Source organism: Aspergillus nidulans, chromosome VI (assembly GCF_000011425.1).
Source record: "Aspergillus nidulans FGSC A4 chromosome VI".
NCBI classification, from domain to species: domain Eukaryota; kingdom Fungi; phylum Ascomycota; class Eurotiomycetes; order Eurotiales; family Aspergillaceae; genus Aspergillus; species Aspergillus nidulans.
In genome coordinates, this window is record NC_066262.1 from 2,896,654 (window position 1) to 2,921,825 (window position 25,172).

Sequence of the window (25,172 nt, forward strand, 5' to 3'; positions counted from 1 at the left end):
CATCAGCTTGACCCTGGTTCATCCATCCCGTTCAGTCCGAGTGCCAGGCTCTTCCCTCGCTCCTCTTGTCGCTCTCTTGATCTCTCGATCTTTTCCTTCGTCTTCATCCTTCCATTATTCTTCTATTAGCTTTCTAGTCGCTTTTCTTTTATCTACCTTCCTTCTCGTCGCCTCTTCCTCCGAAGAATAATAACGTCCGCTCGCTCCCTCCCTGACGCCAGCCCTCCACCCACTCTCCTTTCCCCGGCCTCGCGTCCGACCTCACCACCCTCCCCTTACTCCGGTCACCCGGAAGCGCAATCAATCGGGAAACTCTGCGACGTGAAAATCAAGAGCGTCCTAAAGTTATTACCGCCCTTACCGCTGTCGCTTACTGGTCGAACTCCGCTCGCGACCTCTCACGACCGCCCACAAAATGCCTGCCTACGAGCTTCGATCTGGAGGGGACGTCAAGAACAAGAAGCAGAGTGTGGCCGACCTCAAGTACCGCCGATTGACAGAGCTCAATGCCCGCCTGAAGGAGGATCTCGACCGTCCCCGAGTCAAGGTGTCAGAGGCTGCCATGTCGTAAGTCCAACATCGCGCCCGCCAGCAATTGGTCCTTGTCGCAGTCGCTGATCGCATTGCTTTTGCCAGGCTGATCAATTACTGCAACAATACTCGTGACTTCATGGTACCGTCGGTATGGGGACAGGTATGCAACTCTTACTCCGAAAAGAATTTCCTTCTCTAATGCCGCCCAGGTCGACAAGCGTGAAGACCCATACGCACCCCAACAGCAGGGAGGCTGCTGTACGATCATGTAATGCCTCATGACACATATACTAGTATGGTCCGAAGCAGACCTATCGCGTTGATGGGCATTGATACCCCCGGCCGCTATGACCTTACCTTTCTATTCCCTAATTCCGTGCCTTGGATCTCTCACATTTTCGAATGCGCTGCCTCACGGCTTGTATCACACGAAACCCGGCAACCGCATTGACATTTTCGAAGCTCTATAGCCAACCGGATTACGCGCGCTGGCCTTGCACGCCTTCGGAAATGCTGACAAGCGGAGTTCATATGTCGCTCTATACAGTTGGATTACTGTGGATGATTATTGTCCGCGAGATAGCCTTGATCTTATTCCTTCACATTCTGGTCAAAACTTTTTCCACAATTCCCTTTTCGTCGGTTTTCTTTCTGCGTTTCTTCTCTTTCGATCTATTTTCGCAATTTCCTATGTCGCGGTGGATGGGGTTCTACGGTTCAAAAACGAAACAACGTCTAGCAAGCTTTAACATGGACTGGTCGTTCCACATCTTGGTCTTGATTCTGTCGCAGCCCGCTTGTAAATTAGAACAGCTGCTTCTGCTTCTACACTAGTATCTACGAGCTTAAAGCATCTAATGCAGGTACAACCGTAACACTTACACAACACAAACATTCGAGTACCGTAGCTATGTATAAATCGAGGGCCTCACGAAGGTAGGACAGTCTAATGATCCGACTCAAGCCTTCCGAGCTCTCGCCTCTTTACTCTAAAGACACTGACTGAGGCTCAGACTTATTGCTGACATCATCCACCACCCCCTCCCCCGCCTCAACAAAGCATGTCCGTATGCTCCTGGTACAAACGTTTGTAACATATATCCATCCCAACCCGCTCCTACATCACCTACCTTGGCCCTTCTTCACTTGCTCCTAAGACTTATATATATCCTTGCTAATACACGACAACAAATATCTCGAATCGATATTGCGCGTAACTCGTATAACGAAGTTGAAGGTATCACATATTATGAGTCTCACAGACAGGGCTCTTGCTCAATCATGGCATTCCACCCTATGGTCAACCTGCCTTGGCACCTCCGTCCAGATGCCTTTCGTCTGCTTACACGCATTGGGCATTGTTCCCTGCATTCACTGAGATGGCAACGCTGATTTGCTTCCAAGAAACAGCATCACAGTCAACTTCGCCCGGCATTCTATACCAGTATCCAACCCTTCATATGTCCGCGTCGCGCTCATTCCAAATAAACTTGATAAAATTTAACCATCCACTATCCCAGGCTCACTGAAAGCTTGCATCTGCCCAAATTACCGGTACCCGTAGGATACCCTCCCATTCGTCACTGGCGTCAGATCAGAGACGCTGCAGGTCGAGAATATCCCTGTGTGAATTCTGGCTTTGGAAGTGTACAAGGACATCGTCTTACACCGTCTGACTCAATTCCCAAATGCCAACTCAAGGCCAGAACGATAACCTGACTGTACCCATCTCTGATAGCACGATTCTTTGATAAAAGATCTGCCTCTTAATAGACCAAAATCCAGAGGAATTCACTGCTTCTTGCAATGGCGAGCTGCAACTCTCTGGATTCTGGTCTGGTTCTTGAAGGAGTAAATTCTAGTCGACAGAAGTCTGTATCTGGACGGTAGAGCACGGTTTCCTCGCGGTATGAAGGCGGACTTGTTGCCGGAAGATAATTTTGCGGCGTGAGTGATAACTCGAAATATGTATAACCGAATCACTCTCCATTGCTGCTGCTGCCGTGTAGGGAATAAGTGTAGGTGCGTAATAATGACGTATCAGAGAAGGAATGACTAGGAAAGGTAGAGAATATCTGAAAGGCATAGTAGCGAGTTGGGAATTTAGCGTTGGGAGGGCATTCCAGACGTGGATAGAAGTAATACCCAACCGATTCTGGGACCAGGAGAGGCAGCCATTCGGGCCAATACCTTCCATATGAGTCCTCTCACAGTGTCGTCCAGAGTCTCCTTCATAAAATGCCAAACCTGGACTCCGCAGGAACCCACTAACTCGGCCTTTTCGAACTGTGTACACAGCACCTTACAACCCTCAAAGTAACAGTGTGCTAGCGGCTGCGGAATCCATTCCTTCCAGAAAGGGGTTAACTATCATAGATCGCGTTCTCCACGGCCAGGAAGGCATACCCCAATGTACCACTGACCATCCCAATCCAGATAGCACTTCGCCTTCGTATACCTCCAGCATTCGGGGAAAGCAAAGCCATTTCTCGATCAGTAACCCTCAAACCCTCCATCCCATATCAAGATATTCGTGGAGGTCAGATCCCCATGCGTCATCCGGTCCCTTAATCCACAGGAAGCGGCCGCACAAGCCCCGTCTGCCTCACCTAAGGCTTTTTCGCGAGCTTCAGCGACCGCACGATGCCCCTATGAAACGCCCTTCCATCCTCATATGGACTAGATATCCCAGTTCAACCGTGAGTACCGGGATACTCACAGCCGCCCTATCGAGAGAGCCACGGAATCGTCATTGATAGCGCGTAGCTATGCCGAGTACCCGTGCAGCTGTGATATAGCCCCTCCTGCTCTTGCTCCTCCTCTTCACAAGAGATCGCCGTCTATGTAATCCATAACTATGACGTAGCAGTCAAAAGAGCAGTCCATATGCGAGTCGTATACTTCGGGTACGGAGATGGAGGTTATGAACCGAACGAGCGCGGGGTCTCGATAGAGGGGCGCGATGGCTCGATCAGTGTCACGACGGTCTGCAGGTTCAATTCCATAGGCATCGATCCTGCCGAGGGCCCCTAAACAGCTTTCTTCTTCTTGAGTTCCCTTGTTTGGATTTCAGTTTCATTGTTGTTGTTGGGAATGGCATTGGGTGTTATGAGAATAGGTCGGGAGCGCAGGTGGAAACGGATGGCAGATGGCCAGTGACGTTCTTGCGGGTTCACGATCGCGGGGTCTGACTTCTATGGTGCAACAGAGTCTCTTCATTATCAAACTATCAGGCTTTATCAAGACTTTGTAATATACCTTTACTTGAACCTCAAAATTTCCAGCGTATTTAATACTTGTTACAACATTCCGCCATTTCGTCCTGATATCCGTACTCTCTGAGCGAATGCAAAGAAAATGACTGAACCAACCGCCCCCATCGAAACAAACCCACCAACTCAGTCTCCAGAAGCAAAATATTCCAAACCCAGAATAACAATTCAGTACTGCACGCAGTGCAAATGGATGTTGAGAGCTGCTTATGTATGATACCTACCCTCACGCCCGGCGTCGATATCAGAACTTCAACCCCAAACAAGCCAACTCAAAGAAACAATGGCTGATCTCATATGGACAGTTTGCCCAAGAACTCCTCTCTACTTTCAACACAGACATTGGCGAGATTGCGCTGATTCCACGCACAGGGGGGATATTCACTGTGACCATCTTCCCTTCTATATCCGCCAGCACCAGCACAACATCAGATTCGCAGTCCAACTATGAGTCTGAGTCCCACTTCAGCAAAGAGGGCACGATCCTTTGGGATCGGAAGAGAGATGGCGGATTTCCCGGTACGTTACCCTTGGCCTCGACTGAGATGTAGACGTAAATTGATGTCCACTGACGACGAGCAGAAGTAAAAGAACTCAAGTCCCGCGTCCGCAATGTCATTGATCCTGGACGGGACTTGGGACATACTGATCGAGCGTTGAAGAAGGGGGCTAATGCCTCTAGCTCTACCCCTGCCACTGCTATTACTGGTACAAGTACAGATGCTACAGCTACACCCGCGTCGTTATCGGCGCGTGCCAAGATTGTCGATGAGACTGCTGGCGGGGCGGAGAGGAAATCTGATAAGGAAGTTTGTGAGGATTGTCTGTAATTAGGTGCTTAGCACAGGTTGCAGAATTGAGAGAAGATAGAGGCGGAAGGAGTAGAGCTATGGTTAAAATGTACTTCAGGCCTAAGCAGATGCATACCTCTTATCTTTTCCTGCTCCAGAAAAGAAAGATCACTCAAACCCTACACAGAAAAGAAGATTCAATTTCATCTGTCTCAATCAGGAGAAGAGAAAAAACGCTTAATCTAATGCACGCATTCAGATACAATGTCAAATAACTCAGTCATCATTTCCATCATTGATATCAACCAAAATAACTAGACACTAGATAAGAAAACCAAAGCTATGGCAATGACGTTTTGGAAGCGAAGAGAATGCAACACGGCATGTAGAAAAATTTAGGCAAACTGGTACGCCAAATACCGATACCGCACCCTAGTGAATTCCAAGGACGTCGCAAACCTGCTCCGACCTTATTTCACCTAGGCAAGCAGATATAGCCAGAACGCCCAACCTAACCAGAGAAAGACCAAACCAAAACACGCCCCGACTCTAGTGCCCATATCCCAAACCAGCCTCCATGACAGCAAAGAAATAGTGAGATGTGTGGTGAATGTGTGGTGAGGTGAAGTAAGAAGTGGAAATGGACCAAAAAGAGGGTACAAATATGAAGCGGAAAATAAAGAATCGAAGAAAAAAGCAATAAGAAACGAACTGAAGGGAGAAGACTGCCCCCATCCAGGTATATGGTTCTGCGCCGACTCTGTTTTGCATGTATTTGCATGCAGGTGCAAGCGTAGGATAGCATGCTAGAATAGCTAGTAAAAAGTAAGGATAAGTAAGGCAAGGCAAGATTTGGCAAGTGCGTAAGGCCGACCAGAGTCGACTGAAACCCTTGCAACCGAGGGGCGCTGGCAATTCATGCCACATGCCTTGCCATGGCAATGATGATATCGACTAAGCAAAGAATATCCAACCATATCCACAGCTTTACCCTGAGGGCCCAACCCTCAGCTGATAACTCCAACAGCGAAAGCCCGGCTGATTGTGTCTATCAACGCGATGAGATCGTAAAATCGTACAATCCGTCGTATATGCAAGTCAGATCGATCGTAATGTCAATGTCGCCGTCCAGTATGAAATGAGAACAAGTATGGTTGATTCAGTTCAGGTTCAGCGGATGATGTGAAAAGGGGTAAGATGATGGTGCGAAAGGGTGGATATATGAGGTTCGGCGAAAGAAGCAAGGCACCCTGATTATCGCGATTCCCCAGGCAACTCATGCTGATGCGATTGATAATTCTTACGCCTCCAAAACGCCAGACGAAGACGGCTGCGCCGCTTCGGCAGCTTGCGCGTGGGCTGATCCGGCCCCAACTCGTCCCAATGCGGAGTCTGCCCTGTACTGCTCCCCGTGTTGACAGAGTGTGTCGAGCTTCCGTTGCCCGACCGGTTTCTATCTGAACCATCAAAAAGTTGACTGTGGCCTGAGTGCATTGTGTTCTCTGATCCCCGGTCTCCATGTTTCGGTGAGCCAGCGCGTGGACTGCGATTGTCCCAGTCCGCGTAGTCACTTCGCGGTATATCGCGTACGTAGCCGTGGTCATCACTATCTGCGGATAGAACGCTTGTTGCATTTGTCGAAGGGGAGATAGGCGTCATGGCATTACTATGCGTGCCACTGTTGCGTTGGGAGTTTGAGGGCGCCGATGTGCAGCCGGACGAGGCGGTATTGGCGTGATGGCGATATATGCTCCTTGTCCCGTTGGCACGTTCTCCCGTCCCTTCCACGGAGTTATCATAGGTAACCGCACTGCTCGGGGACTGTTCGTCGCCGCTCGTGGGCGTCTTGGTGGGCATGGGTTCGGTGATAGATCCGGGTCCCATATCTGGAACGGCACACGAGGATTTCCGAGAAGGTTCATCCACCGGATATGAATCCCCAGTTATGTCCATCTGCGGGCCCGGCGTGTCTGGAGAAACGACCGGACTGATTTGATTCTCGTTGTACGCGCTTCCCACTGACGTACGGGCCGACCTTCGAGGACCGAAGTAGTCGTCAGCCTCGTCAATCCGTTGCTGATACGGTTCCTTTGCTGGGAATGAGGCAGTGGGCTTGGGATGACTTGTCACTGGTGTTGGCGGCGTTACTGTCGGCACCTTTGGTGTCGCTTGGGTGTCCCGGTAGCTTGCCGATGGACTGTGTGAGCGAGGCGAAACGTGGCCGTCAGGCCCGGGTCCCACCATTAAGAAGGGCTTCCCTTTTTCCAGATTTGCGAGATAGTGCCACCGCGTGTGGTTCCGTCGAATATGGTCGACAGTGAACTTCAAGCCATCCAGAAGATCTGAGACGCCTTCGAAGAGCGGAAGCGCGAAGATCGACATGAAACCCATCTGGCCAGTCGCGAGCTTGTATACGTTGCCAAGCTCAGGCGGCCCTCCAAAGAGAGCAGTCTCCATTCCAACTTCCTTCTCCATCTCGCCCTGATTCGCAAATTCTTCCTGCAGGATCTTGGTCCACTTCTCAGCCACCTCCCATGGACGCGCCACGTTACTGATATCAGCACATTTGATCAACAATCCACAAACCAAAGTCTTGTACATATCGATATCTTGAGGCTTCCAGCCATCTGTTGTCCGGTTATTTTCCGAGTATTTTTCCTGCAAAGCCCCCAGTCGTTCCATGAACTTCTGGTGAACACCCATGTCTGTGGCCAAGATAGAACTGATAAGCAGCTTGCGCAGTGCCTTGTCTTTGAATGCTGCGGGCCAGTAGCGGCGCAGGATCTGCGAGAAGGCAGCACAGTGGAAGGCTTCCAGCACCGAGTTGTCATTGTAGAGCTGAGCCAGAGGCGCGTTGAGCTTGACCAAGAAGAAATTGTTCACACCAGGATGGCCGACGTCGTGGCCGATCGCTGCTATCAGTAATGTCAAAGCATCAAACGGCTTGAGCATAGACGCGATCGGGCAGTTTTTATCAGCGTTGGCGCCAATCGATCCATAGCTGGGCAGAGCGCCGATATGTAGCAAAAAGCAGAAGACGGATTGTAGGACATCTATCGCGTGTCGGAAATTGTGGTAGAGGACAAATGAGTTATAGGACGCGCGACAAGCCAGCAAAAATGTCTGGAGCTCGCCGGGCGTTAACTTCCACTCCTCCAGCTCGGGTATCGTGAATGCATGCTGAAGCATCGCATGGGCGGCAAAAACCAGTTCATCGTCGGTAAACTCGTGCGCCTCGAAATCCCACTCGCCTAGTCGTTCCTTGACGTAGCTCTCGCGTTCTTCGCTAACATAGTAATCTCTGCACCCATCAGCATCTGTTTGACAGCGCATAATCAAAACTTCAAGACTTACCCGTCATGCAATTCCTCGACGACGTCTTCCGGGTTGCAGATGCCTTTCATGAGTTTCGACACCCTGCCAAGTCAGCCTAGCAACGGAGAAAAAAGCAAAAGGAACATACATGGCTTCTCTCAGGTAGGAGTACGGCTGCTCATCATGCACGCCCACCCAAGAGTGCTTGCGCAGTTTCCGCCTTGACATGAAGCGCGACTGTTCCTTCAGAGCGGTTTTCCGAGTCCGATATGCATGGACAACCAGACTCTGAATTCGAACCCTATCCACAGGTGCAGTCAACACATCCACCGCACCGGCGTCTAAGCATCTCGAGATGTGTTGAGGATGAGGGATGTACGGCTGTTGCTGATCGGCAGCTGCGGAGGTGGGCTCGCGCGCAGGCGGGCGCAGGATCGCGACGGGAATGACGATATTCGGGCCGTCATGAACGTGAATGTCTGTGGAAAGGCCAGAGAGCAGCCTCAGATCGGACATGCCCTCGCTCTGCGACGAAAATGTAAACCCGCGACGGAGCGGTGCAGGCGACGGCGGTCCCTGCCAAGACCCGCGGCTGGTGCTGCGACGCGATAACGCAGCGGGCTCTTCGCCGTGCAGGTCGATGTCGAGAAACGCAAAAATGGGCGTACAATTATTTGAGTGGCTTTCGCTTAGCTCCGCAAGTTTCGTGACGAGCGACGCGCCGGCTTGACAGAGATACACTATCGCGAAGGAGACATTAGCACAAAACATGCAGTCCGACATTATGCAGAAAGACATACTTCGCCGAGCGACGCCCAATAGGACTTCGACATCCGACCGGAGTGACTCGGGTTCGTCGGGGAATATCAGGGATTCGGGCGGAGAGCCTTGATACACCCATCGCTCTGACTGGATACGAGAATCGATATAGATTGCAGCGCAGTCGATGTGATCCATCGTGTCAACCGGATCCGGGGCGCTCATGGCTCGGGGCGCCTCTAGCCAGCTGAATCACTCGACAGCGGTATCTATACGAAGGAGAAGGAGGACAACACTCTTCCCAGTCTAGACTCGCCCTCATAGGTCGAGAGTCCCAGGCAGCGCAGGCTCTGATGAAGAAGCGGAACAGAAACGAACGGCGGGCGAGGAATGGTGCGTAATGATGATGCGGGAAGACGGTCAAGATGGTAGAGGCGAAGGAAACCAGGCGAGATCGGTCAAAGGAGGGACAGTCGAAATGAGTGAAGCGACGATTTTTAGTTCTCTATTCAGGGTCTTGCATTGCGTCAGTGTCTGTTCCAGTCTAGGGTCGTGGTCCAAGAAGTGTACGCAGGCGGCGCAAGCAGGAGGCAGGGTAGAGTAGGGTAGAGTAGGGTAGGGGCAACGAATGAGGTGCAGGCGAGGGACCATTGGCGACGAACTGGCGTCGAACCGGCGTGGAAAAAAGCGCAAGGGCGGACAATGGAATTGTTGGTGCGGTCGTCCACCAAGATTACGACCCAAGGGGGGGGAAACGCAGGCGCACTCCAGACACAAAAGTGCCTATCTGAGGCAGCTGCAGTTCTTTGTACGGCCCGTCGACGAGGCGAGACCAGACGGGACGGGGGCGCGAGGCTCGAATGACGAAACAGGGTACAGTGTGAACTCACATTGACGGTCGTCCCAGATGACGAGCCAGAAAAGAATCGGCAAAGAGAGGCAGGAGTGAGGAGAAAAGAACAATTGCGGGCGTGACTGCTGAGGACTGTGAGAGTCTCCCACGGGGCGAAATGCGCCCGATCAATCTGCCACCCAGGGAACCTCGAGTCACGGATGATAGATAGACCACCAACAACCGATACGCAAAAGGGGTGGGTAGGTAGCGAAGCAGATTAATGCCGATGGGTACAAAGAGTACAGAGGGGACAGAGGTACAGATAATACAGAATGGTCCAGAGTGGTACCGTCAGACTAGACTGGTGAGGGAGAGGACGATGTCAAAAGACAGAAAGAGGGATCCTAGGGCGTCATGGTGGGCCAGCGATAGGGCCAGACGGAGAAAAAAAAAAGCCACGAGACTGAACGCCAGAAAGCAGCAGAGGGTAAGGGTGGAGAGGGAAGATCGATCGGGAGAAAAGTCGACGAAGTTGTACGATGAGTGTGGAGATGTAGAGTCAGTCAGTAACACTGGACGGGCGCAGAATGATTAAGAGCACCGTCAGGCCCGGGACGAAAATAGAAGCAGAGCAGGGCGGCGAGCAGACGGTCGAATAAAGGGATGAGGAGAAGAAGAAAGAAGGGAGGAGAGAATCTAGAGGGTCAGAGTCCCAGAGCGCGACGAGAGCGAAGAGAACGGGAAGAAGAGCGAAGGGGCCAGTAAGGATGGGTGTAGGAAGGGTACGAAGGTTAGGAGGGTTAGGATGGGTTTGGGATAAGACCAAAGGAACGGTACCAGGATTGTAGAGGTTTGAGCGAGTCAACTACGCAGAGACGGAGAGTGACGAACACCGTCCAAGACGACGTCCAACAGAGTCCAACAGTCCAACAAACGTCGAGCAAGGCCAGCAGAGACCTTGAGTCGAGATAGGCGTCTTTCAGCTTTCCAGACGGCTTCTTCTGCTGTGCTTCTTCAGCTTCTTCCAGCCTTCCAGAACGTCGCCCGTCTTCCGTGACGGTAAATTACCGACGGCACACGGAGCACGGCGTAATCTATGCCTGCCGGGGTAATTAGCTCTGAAATTACTTCTTCTAGCTGGATTCTGGAAGCAGGTCTAAGCCCCCAGCCGCGATGATGTAACATTGGCATAGTGGACGCGGTCGCTGATCAGTCACCAAAGAAATTACTTTAGGTGTTTATCGAGGACAACTGCGTCACAGTCATTAGATTACAGATTCGAACATTACAGGCCGAGCCGAGAACGTGAATTTTGGAAAATTAACAAATTTGGCTCAAAGTTTTAATCAAATTTGATCAATTTGATCAATTTGGTCAGTTTGATCAGTTTGTCAATTGATCCAGTTAATTTTGTGCATCAGTGTAGTGGCGATCCAGATGATGTGATGGTGATAAAAGACTGAATTATGAATTCTCCCCAGGTCGCCCAGATCGCGGACACGAAATACGGAGGGCTCCGTCCCCTAGAGTGCCCTAGGGAGAACTGAGAACAGACAGTGGACTTCGCACCCGCGGCGCTGCAGGTGGCAACGCCTGACGATCTCGCCACTTTTGCCTGATTCGTCGCCAGACATCTATACACGCACAATTATCGGGATCGTTACTGGGACTAGGCAGTCTAGGCTACCGACTAGGCTACTCGCAACACAACACGGGACGGGACATGAGCACTGACCTCGGTCTGAGAGGATTATGAAATGAAGCGCTAAGGCTGCCGCAGCTTTAAACATTTAGGATTTAGCCCAGGACCGTCTTGGCAATCCTCCAGCGCGATCCATCCACGATCGGCCGCTGGACGGCGTTGGTCGCTGTTTCAAGGGTAATACGGAAGACAGACGTAGACCGGTGTTTCATATTTGATCGATTGTAAGCCTCAGCAGACGAGCTAGCACCAATAAGCTCGTGAACTCCAATATCATATGCACATCCCAGTCGAGACCAAAGCGGCAGATTCACTTGAAACAAAAGCGAGAGGAAAGGGTCAAAAGGAAAGAAAAAGAAATGGTAAAAAGGGTAAAAAAGGTGAGAAGGAAAAAAGTGCGAAAAAAAAGTGCGAAAAAGATATAGATCTCATCAGAACCCCAACTCTTTTCATGCCCCGATGGTAAAACAAAAATTCTAGTGTGATCATGCTAAACAATAACCCAAGTCCCGCTTTTTCCCATGCCAGAAAAAGAAACCAGAGGAAGAGGACAGAAGAAAGAACAGAATACACAAATGCGAAAGAAATATCATACACGTCCCTTGATCTCTCTACGACCAAGTATATGCGGCCGCGGCCTCAGTTTAGGACAGGAGGTTCTTCAGCGACGGACTGGCGCTGGCGCCAGAGCTGCCGTTCGTCCCATTCGTGGTTGGATGCCGGCCGCCGCTCATCGTCAGGGGATCGTCTAGCCTATTTGGCGGGGTTGGGCCCCGGGGATCCACGTGTGCCTGTGAGACAGGTGGTGACCTTGTTGTGCTAATCACACGATCGACGGAGTACATGCGAGGCGGAGCGCCGCCGTTCAACGCGCTGAGCGAATGTTGCGGAGAGTGCCTTACCATTGTTGCTGGTACGTCTGGCGGTGAAGCGGACGGCGCATACGGACGGGCTGACGGAGCTGCTGGCGGGTGCGGCGACATGGCAACCGGTGCATATGGGCTCTGGTGAACCGGGTATGGCTGGGCAGCAGGGGAGTGCGTGTTGCTAGCATAATGCGACGCTGCAGGGTGAGGCGCTGGAGGAGCGGGAGGTACAGGAGGTACAGGAGGTACGGAAGGTACAGCGGGCTGGTAGCCGTTCAGGACGCGCATAGGCGGTGGAGGTGGTCCACCCCGATATGCGGCGTTCGGTAAACCATTTCCATAATCTCGTTCGTAACCCGGGAACCGCTCGGGGCTGTTGCTAGCGGGCGGACCAACGGGTCGGGAAATCCCCGCTGGCTGCGTTGGATGACCATGAGAACTACCGTACGGGTGGCCGTGGTAATCTAGTCGAGGCGTGGGCAAGACAGGTCGCTGGGCGGAATAAGGCGACGGGCGCGGCTCCGGCGATGGTGGTTGAGCTTTTGGTTTCTTGATATGGCACTTGTGGCATTCATAGAGCACTTGCGAGCCTTCCATATGAGCAGTCGCGTCGGGTGAGCCATATTCACCATTGAGCGCAGGAAGCGAAGACTGAGAGTGTGGATAGTGGTATGGCGGGCTCGTCGACGGTGCTACTCCATTCAACGACGGCGTCCTGTGGATAGTAGGAGCAACTCGACGAGTGTCAAGAGCCCACCACTTGGGACTGAAGACGGTTGAACATGTGACGCATTTTCTCGTCGCATCCGCCCCGACTTTCTGTGAAGGACGAAGGTCAGAGTCAATCTCCATCTCATCGGGGTTGGCTTCAGGCTTTTCTCTTGTCATCACAGGTAAAGTAGCGGTACCGTTGACATGAGACGATCGTCGGTTTCCAGATGCGCTTGTACCCTGCACAGCACTAGCATGCTGAAGATAGGCCGCCCTCCGAACAGTTCCCGTTATGCTGAGATCCGCCTGTTTATAGGTACGAGCATACAGCTGAATCGCGTTGAGGCCGCCTTCAGCTGCCTGGCCCGCTTCGTGAATGACTCCCGAAACGGAATGATGGGGACACCATATTGCTGCAGTTGCTGTACCAACTTCGTCCCCAAGCCGAATGCTTGCCACGCTATCTCTCCTGGAATTCTTTACCGGCGTAACGTCAAAGCCAGTTTTATACTTCGCCTGGAACGCGCAGCCAATGTGAAAGCGAGCGTTGCAACCGCTGAAATGGCAGGGGATACATGCTCCCTTGTTCGACTTGCAGAGCTTGCAGGTGTCACGGTACCGATCAGCAGGAATTAGCCCAAATCCCTCAGCAGCCTCGAGTTCCTTTGCATTGCTGAACTTGATTTCAGGCGTCCAAACGGCGCAGGTAACGTGGATCCAGTTATTGCCAGCGGTTCGCTTGAGTGGTTCCCGAGGGCTGACAGGCTTGCCAACCGCCTCCTGCTTTTCCCGGTAAAGCTTGATTGCGTCAGCCACCAAGCCTCGTTCGAGTTTCTCCTTCTCACGGTCCCTGTCCGTCTTCTTCTTGTGCGTCGTCTTTGGTGCTTCTATTAACTCATGCTCGGTATAAGTCACTGGACAGAGGACACATTCGTAAGAGGTGGAAATCATTGGGTTTCGGTCGTTGGAACATGTATCGCACAGCCATTTAACGGTATTCCGAGACTGGCTGATTCCATAGCAATTTCGGTGGACGGTCATGCGGCAATCCCGGCACGACAGGTACTGGTCCCCTGTAGGCTCTATTTTGGCGCAGATTGCGCAAGGAAGTGTCTTGGGAACAGGGGGTTCCGGCTCAATTGGCGCTGGCTCTGCCTTCTCGTTGCCGGCCTTTTTCTTCGCAACGGGCTCCACCGAGGTAGCCGCCGAGGTCGTCGTGCTCTCCTTATCATGTCGGCCCTTCTTCTTAGAATCAGCCTGTACCTGGGCATTCGCGTTCACGGAAACACCAAGCGAAGCTGCGGTGGCTGCGGTCGAGTTGTTGACACTAGTGGTGCCAGCTTCCTCGGAAGCAAGGAGTTGCGTCAAAAGTTCCTCGTCGATACGGCGGCGCCATGACTTGTTCCCACTCTGGCCAATCTTCTTTGCTACTTCGTCCACACTCTCCCACTGGATTCCATACTTTCTCCAGAGAAGAGCACAACGCAAGCAGAGGGCGACGTTGAGCTGCGGGCCCTTATCTTTTCTCGATCCAGGCTCACTAGGGATTGTGGTACCGGGAGCTACTCCGGGTGCGCGCCGCCATTGTCGCGACGACCGTGTTGAACAGAATTTGCATTGGAACCCACGCTTCTTCTCAGCGGCTTTATCGTTATCAAATGCCGAGTCGTCATGATCGTCCGCGACATCATCCACGAGCTTTGCGGTGCTGTTTCGCTTCGCTTCTTTCTTACCCTTTCTGGCGCCATAGTTGCCCCATACTTGCCGACCTCTGGGCGTTTTCTTCCACATGTAGTAATACCGCACGATTTGGTAATGCGGTACGCTGCCGACATGCTTGGTGATGTTGCGCCACTCGGACCCGAACTTGGAGACTGCTTGCTCAAAAGCCTTAACCTCTTCAGGCTTCAGGTGAGGTTCCTTCAGATCCTTGTATTTATTCACTTGCTTTAGTTTTGTGAGCGCCGCGTCAGCGTTGAAGCTGTGCGCGTATAGAAGCTCCAACGCTTTATCGAGGAAGTTGGTCGAATACTTCTCAACACCAATGTCGGGAGCCAACTGTTTCGCCCGTTCCATATACTCATCAATAAATTTTTCCCGGTCCGTTGTGCTGAGGCCCGCACCAGGCCCGTCGTCCGCTCCTCTAGTCGGCAATTGCTCTGGAGTGGGCATCTTAAAAAGCATCTCTGCAGTGCGGACCTGCTTTCCGCCTATTGTGACTGGCTCATCTTCGCCTCTGCGAATGAAACCAGCAGGTTCATCCTGTACCCAGCTCGGTCGGGCAGCCCTCTCCTTCTTCGCAGCTTCAATGGCAGCAACAGTGTCCTTTGTGAGCTAAAGCTTTAGACGTCCGCCGGAGCTCTTCATGTATTTCTTCTTGATTTCAATAGGTTTGACGTATTCGACCGGACGCCCGGGCCAGGGGTTCACCACAGCCTGGTGTCGAGGTCCCAATCGCGAACTCGCCCGAGGATAGATGCGGTCATCGTAGTCTAAAGCATCTTCCACTCGGCAATGGATTCCCAAGTAGCGATACGGCCACATCCTCGCCTGCGCTATTTGCTCCTCCGTGGCTGGTCGAACCGGTACTTCCTCGATCGGCGCTGGTGTGCTGCCTGTAGTGCCATTGGGAGCTCCGTTCGGCTGGTCCTCCTCTTCTTCTTCGATCATTTCCTCGTCTGCGTCCGGCAATTCTGACGGACCATCACCAAGCATGGGGGTATGTCTGGCCTCCAGTTTCCGCTCCTGCGCCCGGCTACAGGCGGCGCACGCCCAGGCGAATCCTCGAGCGGGCTTTTTTGTCAACGCTGGTCGAACACAATACATGTGATATGTACTATGACACACAGCGCAATCAACAGAGTCGGTGCTAATCAAGAATAGGTCAGTTGACGCTTTTCCCGGTGTGCTAGGAGAGTTCAGCCATACTTAGCAGCATATAAACCACATCGCTTACAGGTCTTAACCGCGCTTGTCAGCTCTTTCCGTTTCCCGACTTCGACGAGAACATATCGCCATCGCTCATCAAGGACCCGTTTGACGTTTGCAGGGACATTGATGACTTTGCTTGTCGGGATGACTTCGTAGTACCGGTGTATGTACCGGTCAAACATTTTATCGTACCAGAAACAATCCCGCGTCTTCCTGTAGCCATCGAAATCTTCAATTTCAGAAGCATGTCTGATCTGGCACTTTCCACGCAACGATGAAAGCGGGCATGTGTCGGAGTGCATCGAGGCGAATACCAGCCTCGTATCCGCTGCGTTACGTTGGATGTCACGTGGTCTGTAATACCAATTCACCCGGAGCGCCTCAATCGGTCCAGATGGCGAGTTTTTGTTTGGGAGAAACTCCATTATCCGCGCCAAGTAATAAGGCTCCCCGGGAGGTTCGCAAATCAGATAGACGTGGTCTGCACCATATCAGCGCCCAACTCAAAGCAGAAAAATTACAATAAAAAAAATAAATAAAAATAAAAATAAAAATAAATAGAAAAAGGAGAGGGAAAAAAAATAAGACAATTAATAAAGAAATAGAGGGATCACTGACCGTTCACTGCAAAAGTCGTGCCATCGTCGGCCGTCAATTTCCCATCTTTCAAGTAGGCGCCTCGGTCGTCAAAAGTGACCATGTTGGAGTCACTTTGACCTGGGGCAACGCCTGGTGCGGCCGTGAAGACTTTCTTGGCCGCATTTTCATTGGTGGCGTTCGTGGTGAGACTTGCAGGCTGCTTGCGTTTTCGTGAAGAATTCGATGACGAAGGAGTATCGTCTGGTTTGGCAAGAAACGAGGAGGTGCCGGGGATACCGTCTTTGGCGGCGGCGGAGTTGGACCCGTTGGCGGCCGTTAGGCTTTTTCGAGAGCCAGACTTTTCGCTGTCGGGTTTTGCGCCGTTAGTCAGATTACTGGAGGCGGCGCCGCGTTTGTTGGATTTTGCGGCGGGGTTGTGAATTTCCAGATCGACATCAATGTCGCGGTCCTCAGCGTAGTTGGGCCGGGGAGCAGCATTGCGGCCTCGTGAGCGCGTACCGTAAGGCGCTGGAGTGGCGGAAGTGCTGGGCGGTTCCGTCACAGTAGCTTCAGACGGAGAAGCGCTAGCCGTGACGGGCTGCGCAGGAGCATCATTTACAGCATCGGCCGGATCTTGGGGGGTGGAAGAATCCACAGATCCCCTCCGAGAAGCCTGGCCAGGGGTAGGCATGCGACGGCAGCCCGCGGCGGGAAGAGGTGTGCTGGTGGAGGAGGGCGAGTCGGGCCTCACGGGTGGTTGCTGAGACTGGAGCTGCGACTGGAATGGAGACTGCGAGTTGGGGGGCGGTGACCTATCCGAGGACATAGCCGGCCCTCCGACGCGACAAGAAAAGAGAGTCGGGGGGTTATTGGGCCTCCGTGGTCACGGTGCTGCGGTGGTGGTTCACGGGGCACACGAGATGCAGAAATTCAGCAACGGGCCGTGACGGGGAGACGATCCCTCATCAGATGTAAGTTCACGGGCGATGGGTGGAACGGGGGGTATGGGACGGCATCGGCCGAGTATCAAGGGGGAGGGAAAGCGAAATGGACGAAAATCAGAGGAAAACCAAAGGAAAATCAAGGGAAAATCAAAAGTTGAAAGTTCCCGTGAAGAGAGGTGAAGAGAGGGAAGGGTGCCGGGCCAGTCACCAACCAGTCACCAACCGGGCACAAAGTTGGAGAGAGGAAGAGGACGAGGGAGACGAGGGAAAAGGAAGTGCGAAAATAGACGAAGAAAGTGAAAATGGACGATCTGCTGGGTTAGAGCCCTGTGAGGTCCAGCAAGGGCGTGAGGGATGGTGACTATTGGAAGTCTACCAGAAGATCAGGATATCGACAAGATATCGACAGGATATCACAGATCTCGAAGATCAGGATATCAAGATAGACCAGTAGACAGACAAGGTAGGCCAGTAGACAAGGTAGACGAATAGACGGATAGACGGATAGACGGACTTCGCCTTCCCACAAGCAATCGACTCAGAACAGAGGCAGAGGATGCAGACGGTGGCAATGTGGAGCTAGACGCGACTGGAGGGGAAGAGGACGAGCAAGAGAGAGGACGGGGAGAGGGAGGGAGGGGGAGGTGAAGAGAAGAGGAAGGAAAGGAGTGAAGAAGGAGGATGGGAGATGGGAGATGGAAGACGAATGGAGAGAGTCTAGAAGTAAAATGAAGGTAAGTAGGGAAATGGACTAGCGGCGGTGGAAAGCCAAACAAGAGAGGAACGCAGCCGGGGCACTCGTGGGGTGAAAGGTCTGGGAGGGCAAATAGCCAGAAGAAGACGATGCCGATAAGAATGTGAGTAACCCAGTGATCGACTGGGGCCGGCGAAAGCAGTTGATACTGGAACCACTCTCAACTGGGACAGAAGTCTGGTCTCAATGATCCCAGGCAGCGAACCGACTCGAGATCGAGTGATAGCAGACCGAGACGACCAAAGAGCCCGACGAGTGGGAGCGGGCTGAGTCGGTTGAGTACAGACGCCTCGAGCGGACGAGAGAACGAGACAGAGCCCCGAGAGCGAGTAAAGAGCAGCAGTGCAGAAGAACAGGAAGGACAGGAAGGACAGACAGAAATGGAAGAAGAAGAGGAAGAATTGAAGCAGTAGGTCGTAGTAGACCGTCCAGGATCCCGACCAGTCCACGTCCTTGCCCCTAGTCCCGATATGTTAATATGACGGATCCTCCATCCACAGATTCCACCGCAGTGAATAATGCGAGTGTCTGGGAGTGTCTGCGGTCTCTTTTCGGTGGCTCGAGGCGTGAGGTTCAGGTTCTGGTGAAGCGTGCTGCGTCCCAGCTGTCTGGCAGGGCCCGGGGACTAGCATGCTGTTCCCACAGCGAGGGACCGAGGAATAGGGAGTCTAGGAATAGGACTAGGGATAGGAATAGCGCGGCGACCAGGATTATTTATCTAGAGGCATTGCCAAATATACTCTAAGTAGATAGACAGGTAGATAAGTAGCCAGCTAGCTGGTAGTAGGTAGTAGGTAGTTGGTAATCGGTCGTAGGTACGCCGTGCAACGGCCTGGACGGTCTACGTGTGCGATTGGAGAGCTCGCAGGAATAAATGATCGATGGTCGTGCTGCGAGGGGGGACAGTGGGCCGAGCGACCCGATGTGAAGAATGATGCTGATATTGGGGATCAACTGCGCGAGGGCTGCATATGAGAAGAAAGCAGGAGATGAAGGGAGATGATGAAGTGTGAAGATGTGAAGATGAAGATGAGGAAGATGACGATCTTCAGAACGCTACGTATGCGAGCTGGGTCGGGAGGGATCGATCGAGGAGTGAAGATTGATATCGCCCGTCGCCCGCAGAGACGGGCGAGAATGGATCAGCAGAATCGGCAGTCGCAGTCGTAGTGGGATGGTGGGAATGTTGGCCGGTGGCGCATGGTGTTTGGGGGATAATGGAAAGTGTGTCGGATGCCAAGTCTATATGTGTGCGGTCCAGGGTCGCTGACTCGGGGACCAGACTATGACGGGATTGGGACTACTCTGGACCTACGCTGGGACTACTGTCGGACACCGGCGTTTGATTTGTCGAGATTTTTTAGCGGGCGATGCAGGTCTGACTCTGATTCGTGACTCGATCGAGTCTTTGTCGGTGGACAGCCTAGCAGGTACACAGAAGAGAACGGCCCTTGACGCCATCTCGAGAATCGAAGGTGAAGGTGCAGCGGCAGCGGTTCCCGGAGCGTTCAGCAGCGGTTACTTTCGTTCCCTTTTCAGGCGATGTGTCATCATCATTACGAACTAAGCCCATAATAGAGCACGAAAGACCCCGGCCGTCTTGTCTGTACGACTATCAAGTCACAACCAGGTTTCATCGTGCTGGCACTGGGCTGCCGGTTGAAGAATGGAGTCGCTGGGATCGTTGCTCTAAAGAGATATGCTAGACATATTAATATGTAGGTATGTGAATGAAAATATATAGGAGGTATACAGTAGGTCGCTTCGAATGGTTGCCGGTCCTTGGTTCACGTTATTACTCCTAACGGCAGGTTGCCAGATATATAAACGTGCGAACCCACCGAAACGGAAACCTGCCAGTTCAGGGATTCTCTGCCATTACGACTCTAATGATTCATAGAACATTCTAAATTTAACCGCTTTTGACTTATATCTAATCGTATCTAATCGCATTGACAGACTCGCTTTGAAGACAAGCAATTTTACATTTTATAAAAATGGGAACGGTGCGAGGTGAGGTGTCCTTGCTGGTTTTCGTGGGCCGTTCGAGGTTGACAGAAGGCTGGGGGGCATTCCCCGCGAACCGGGTCGTCTTGGCTGACCGTTTAGCGGGAGACAAATCTTAATATGCGCCCGTTCGTACTGTGCGGTGACCAACTCAGTAAGGAACTGGCGACGATGTGGCGATGTTGTCGCGACGTTGTCAATTATCGTCCATAGTCACTATTCAAGATATTCAAGATATAATATTACTCAATATATCCAATGTCAATATAGTAACGGAGAAATTACCGTAGGTACTTCCGCTGGCCGGTATGGGAAAGACACTGCTGGCACGTAGCGCGTCACGGACGGGAGGGGTGTGCTTTGGCGTGGTTCCATCCACCCCCTTTATTCAATCATAGGGCCTTTTTTAGAAGAATAATCCGACGGCCGATGATTCGACGTTGCTCGGTCTCAGTCTTCTCACCCTCTTCGCCGAATCTGGTAAAGGATGCTGGATCCGCGATGAGATCGACTGGTGCCATCGATGGCTGAATCTTCAGCACCAGAATTGTCCCGGGTAGACGGTAGAAGCGATCGTCGAGCCCAAACTGAGAACTGCAACGACGAAATGGTATTATTTATATACCTTGTCGCAGGAATTGGGATGCAGGATCTTTGCTGAGGGGCACTCTGGCTTCTGCCTCGTGGCGGATTTACGCGCGGCAGATCACTTGATGTCCTCCCCGAAGCCGCCGAGGCCGAGACATCCGTGCCTGTCTATCGACCAGCGCTGGCTCCCGGTCGGGAGTCGGGTCCAAGCAAATCAAGTCACCAGCAGATGAATGAGGATAAGCACGTCTCAACATGCATAAGCGAGCAGTGATAGCATGATAGCATGGAATTCGGCATCAAGGGGCCAGGGCCCCGGGCAGGACATCGCCCTCCCAAGTCGTGAAGAGCTCTCAACGCTGCATTAGTGCAGATCAAAGCGGTCATCATGTGACTTGCCATGTTTTCCAGTCCGACATTAGAGGAACGAGGAATGCGGAGAGTATTCCCAGTTCCTGGTCACCACGACAATTTCTCCTGCCAATGGTGGACTGCAGCTGAAGCCCAGCCTGGACCTCAAATCCCGGGCTCGTTGCAGTCTTGAGACACTGCAGATGTTGAAAGTCAGTGACGACTACGGGTGTGGGGCGGAGGGTCCCATGGATCGGTGGATCACCGGCGCTTTGCGCTTTGCGCTTCAGCCGTCAGGCGTCGTAGGGCGCCTCAAGGCTCAGGCAATCAGATTTCTTACAGGGTCAGGAACGCTTGCATTGCGCACAGAAGCTGGGAAAAAGCAAGCATATCAATATTACTTGCCTGCCCTCCCAAGGATTATTAGTTGCATCGGCTCAGAAACGATCAGGTTACGATAGTTGGTGGTGTATTGTGATGATTGGCCACGGCCGAGCTTGGGCCGGGCCAGATGGAGTTGGTTTATTGCCTGATTTCTCAGGATTTATAAGGCACCGTGAGTTGCTTGCTGATTTGCTGATTTGCACACGCGCCCGATGCGGAAGGCGCGACGGTTGTAAACATAAGCACCGCTCTTGCCGTATATCTTTCATTTTTTGACTGAGCAGACTTTACCAGACTCAAGGCGTGTTTCCGTCTAGCCCAACGGACCTTTCGGTGGTTGGCCACGAATGGGCAACTGGCAGCCCCGCCTGGAGGCTCGTTGACCGATAGCCGCGATATGTCTGCTCACAGAGCTATCCAGAACAGTGGCTTTCAGACGTCAGTCGATATCGCCCGCCAGCAGCCGTTTGCCGTAGCCCCGCTGGCGGGCCAGAAACGGCCCCCCAGCGGCGCTCTAAACGAGGATACAGATAATCCCAGTTCTCATGCAATAAATGGGACCTCACGTCAGAATCTGCCTAATGGCCAAGGATTGGATTTTACCCGGCCTCAAGTGCATCTACCGAAGAGCCGTTTGATTGCTAGTGAGATATGTACTGTTGCAGGTTCTGAGAATGAACAGAAACCACGACCAGAAGATCCGTCAAAGTCTCAAGGTTCCCTTCAGTCGCTGAATGACCCTAAATTCGGACTGCCTCCAGCTCTGGTGGCCAACTTTGCTGCTGCCGGTGTCACCAGCATCTACCAATGGCAGGCATCATGCTTGCTTGGTGAAGGCCTCCTGAAAGGGAAGCGGCATCTAATCTATACGGCACCCACGGGCGGTGGGAAGTCGCTTGTGGCTGATGTTCTGATGCTGAAGCGGATCATCGAGAACCCTACGCGCAAAGCGATTCTGGTCCTCCCGTACGTGGCCTTGGTCCAAGAGAAACTTAAGTGGCTCCGGCGCATAGTCCAAGATGTTGAAAAATACACCGTTGACGATGAACACCCCGACGCGAGTCATCACCGTTGGAGGAAAATGCAGAAATCTATTCGCATTTCGGGTTTCTTTGGAGGGAGCAAAACTACCGCCTCTTGGGAGGATACAGACATTGCAGTTTGCACCATTGAAAAGGTTTGCTATCGCAGAATACTGGCATGACCTCGATCTGACAGTGTTAGGCGAACTCATTGATCAACACTGCTATTGAGGAATGCAGTATTGGAGAACTGGGGGCAGTCGTGTTGGATGAATTGCATATGCTTGACGACGAGAATCGAGGATACTTGTTGGAACTGATGGTGACCAAGCTGCTTCTACTGCAGCAGGATATTCAGATCATTGGAATGAGCGCTACCATCTCGGTAAGTGACATCCTAATTACAAGATGCAATATCTGACAGGTCAAGAATACGGAGCTGTTGGCAGACTGGATTAATGCTAGATACTTTGTATCAACCTATCGTCCAGTGCCCGTGGACGAATATCTTATCTATGATAATGCGATCTACCCAGCCGCGACTTCGAGACAGCTCTTTCAGACAATCTCGAAGCTGACAGCCACAGGAGGACCCTTCTTGAGCGAGGCCGTGCCTCCCCAGCGCACAATCAAACCTTCTGCCTTCAGGGAATTATCTAACCCGATGTCAAACGCAATGGTAGCTATGGCAATCGATACGGTCACTGCAGGATACGGTGCTCTGGTGTTCTGTGGCAGTAGAGTAGCCTGTCAAGTCCACGCTGCGCTCATAAGCGAGGCAATGCCTGATCCAGGTACGCTTGGCGCAGAGGATCTGGGTAAGCGACTCGACCTGCTGGCAGAGCTTCGCAGTCTTCCCAGCGGACTGGATCCGGCTCTGGAGAAAACCCTCATCAAAGGCGTGGGATTCCACAGTGAGCAAGTTTCTGACCAGACACTGAGGGCTCGATACTGATCATGCTTAGACGCAGGGATGACGACCGAAGAGCGTGAAGCCATTGCACAGGCATATGATCAAGGTGTTCTAAAGGTGCTGGTTGCCACCTGCAGTCTCGCTGCTGGCGTCAACCTTCCGGCGAGAAGAGTAATCATAAATGGAGCACGCATGGGCCGTGAACTAGTTGGGCCAGCAATGTTGTAAGTCGCCCAGGTACCAGCAGGATTAGGGGTTGCTAATGGACAGGCGCCAAATGTGCGGTCGAGCCGGCCGCAAAGGCAAAGATGAGGCGGGTGAGACATACCTTATTGTCGGAAAATCTGATCTCCAGGCTGTTTGCGACCTTCTGGAGGCCGATATGCCAGCAATTGAAAGTTGTTTGGCGCCGGAAAAGAGAGGACTGAAACGGTAAGTGTCCACTGCTGCCAGGTAAGAAAGTTGTTCACATTCTTAGAGCACTCTTGGAGGCAATTGCAACCGGTCTTGTCTCAGGCGTTGCCGCCATCAAAGAATATGTGAAATGTACCCTTTTATATCGGACTGTTGATAAGAAGCTGTCGTACAGCATCATGGACTCAGCCCTTCAAGAGCTGGCAGAAGAAAAGCTCATTCAACTGAATGAAGACGAGTCTTATGTAGCCACTCAGCTTGGACAAGCCGTGGTTGCTTCTGCCTTTGCGCCAGATGACGGTCTTTTCATGTATGAGGAGCTGAAGCGAGCGCTCCAGGCTTTCGTGATGGACGGCGACATGCATGTTTTCTACATGTTTACTCCGCTCCAAGCCGCGGCACAGACTCAGATTGATTGGCCAACATTCAGGGACTTATTGGATACCCTGGATGACAGTGGTATACGCGCTTTGCAGTTTGTTGGAGTAAACCCTGGCTTTGTGAACTCAATGTACGGTTATCCATAGATCCATCTTGAACTTCCGATACTGACTTCTGCAGGGTTCAAAGTGGTGCATCACTGAAAGAGGACACCCCGGAACAAGTGACTCAAGCAAGGATATATCGGCGCGCATATACAGCCTTCCAGCTCCGTGATCTCAGCAACGAGGTTCCATTACCTGTGATTTCAAGTCGGTACAAGATTCCCCGTGGAACAATCCAGACTCTAGCGCAGCAGTGTCATGGATTCGCCGCGGGAATAGTGAAGTTTTGTCAGCGCATGGGCTGGGGTATGTTAGCCGCAGTTCTCGATCATATGCGGGATCGGTTGGAAGCAGGTGCGCGAGCTGACCTTCTCGAAATGGCCCAAGTGACCTATGTCAAAGGCTGGACGGCAAGGTTACTTCGCGACAATGGATTTCGGAACCTGAGAGCATTAGCTGAGGCCGATCCCAAGGATGTTGTACCCGTATTGAAGATGGTAAGGCACTTAGACTGTAACTCTATTATCAAACTAACCCTATTTCTAAAGGTTAATCCTCGTAAGACCCAGCGAAACCAGCTTCACCCAACTGAAGCTGAGCGCTACGCTGGGAAGTTACTCGCTAAAGCAGAGGTCATTGTCGCATCGGCTAATAGGATTTGGGGTAAGCATACTGAAACGCTTGATTTCGGTGTGTGAGGCTAATCACGACCTTGTCTATCCAGAACGAGAAATGCAGGTTGATCTGGATGAGTGAAGACGAAGTCGGGCCTCATTCCGTGGCACCCCGAGCTGAAGCTTGGGTGTTTCTGCACGGGATGTACTATCGGCATTACAAAGGTATGATCTAGACATAGATGGGATTTAGCGCAACGAAATCGGTATATTAGGTTGTTTTCTTGATTACGAAACTGGAGGAATTGGCTACGATACTACAACCGAAGTACGAAGAACAATGATATGCCTGATAGATAATGTGTATATCTCTCACAGCACATCATCACCTTGGCTAGAAA

General features: G+C 52.1%; 5 protein-coding genes and 1 pseudogene across 6 annotated transcripts, besides 3 other annotated features; 3 read left to right on the plus strand and 3 right to left on the minus strand.

Moving 5' to 3' along the window:
- Positions 1–15,119: part of a sequence feature (contig 1.49 342..206454(-1)) that runs on past the window's edge.
- On the plus strand, positions 84–964 carry gpgA. The gene is made up of 4 exons (XM_655254.2): positions 84–567; positions 637–694; positions 744–792; positions 829–964. The coding sequence occupies exons 1-4, from the start codon at positions 416–418 to the stop codon at positions 855–857; spliced, it is 288 nt and encodes a 95-aa protein (XP_660346.1). The 5' UTR covers positions 84–415; the 3' UTR covers positions 858–964.
- On the plus strand, positions 3,749–4,730 carry ANIA_02741 (SelT/SelW/SelH family protein). Its single transcript, XM_050612661.1, has 3 exons — positions 3,749–4,017; positions 4,112–4,325; positions 4,389–4,730. Exons 1-3 carry the CDS (start codon positions 3,892–3,894, stop codon positions 4,634–4,636), a joined length of 588 nt encoding a protein of 195 aa, XP_050468556.1. The 5' UTR covers positions 3,749–3,891; the 3' UTR covers positions 4,637–4,730.
- On the minus strand, positions 5,852–8,869 carry pdeB (3',5'-cyclic-nucleotide phosphodiesterase PDE2; the record flags this gene model as incomplete). The annotated part of the gene is made up of 4 exons (XM_655252.1): positions 5,852–7,898; positions 7,952–8,014; positions 8,061–8,652; positions 8,713–8,869. 4 exons carry the CDS (start codon positions 8,867–8,869, stop codon positions 5,852–5,854), a joined length of 2,859 nt encoding a protein of 952 aa, XP_660344.1.
- On the minus strand, positions 11,853–15,329 carry ANIA_10341 (annotated as a pseudogene). The gene is made up of 2 exons: positions 14,114–15,329; positions 11,853–13,867 (listed from the first exon to the last, which is right to left on the minus strand). Coding segments are annotated over exons 1-2 (3,231 nt in total).
- Positions 15,120–19,662: a sequence feature (contig 1.227 895..5437(-1)).
- On the minus strand, positions 15,659–17,121 carry ANIA_09517 (DNA-binding E3 ubiquitin-protein ligase SNT2; the record flags this gene model as incomplete). The annotated part of the gene is made up of 3 exons (XM_863806.1): positions 15,659–15,693; positions 15,742–16,197; positions 16,335–17,121. The coding sequence occupies 3 exons, from the start codon at positions 17,119–17,121 to the stop codon at positions 15,659–15,661; spliced, it is 1,278 nt and encodes a 425-aa protein (XP_868899.1).
- Positions 19,663–25,172: part of a sequence feature (contig 1.48 1..95913(-1)) that runs on past the window's edge.
- On the plus strand, positions 21,721–24,913 carry ANIA_02739 (DEAD/DEAH box helicase; the record flags this gene model as incomplete). The annotated part of the gene is made up of 10 exons (XM_655251.1): positions 21,721–22,500; positions 22,548–22,730; positions 22,770–23,259; positions 23,311–23,482; positions 23,529–23,690; positions 23,737–24,183; positions 24,234–24,463; positions 24,560–24,654; positions 24,706–24,820; positions 24,882–24,913. The coding sequence occupies 10 exons, from the start codon at positions 21,721–21,723 to the stop codon at positions 24,911–24,913; spliced, it is 2,706 nt and encodes a 901-aa protein (XP_660343.1).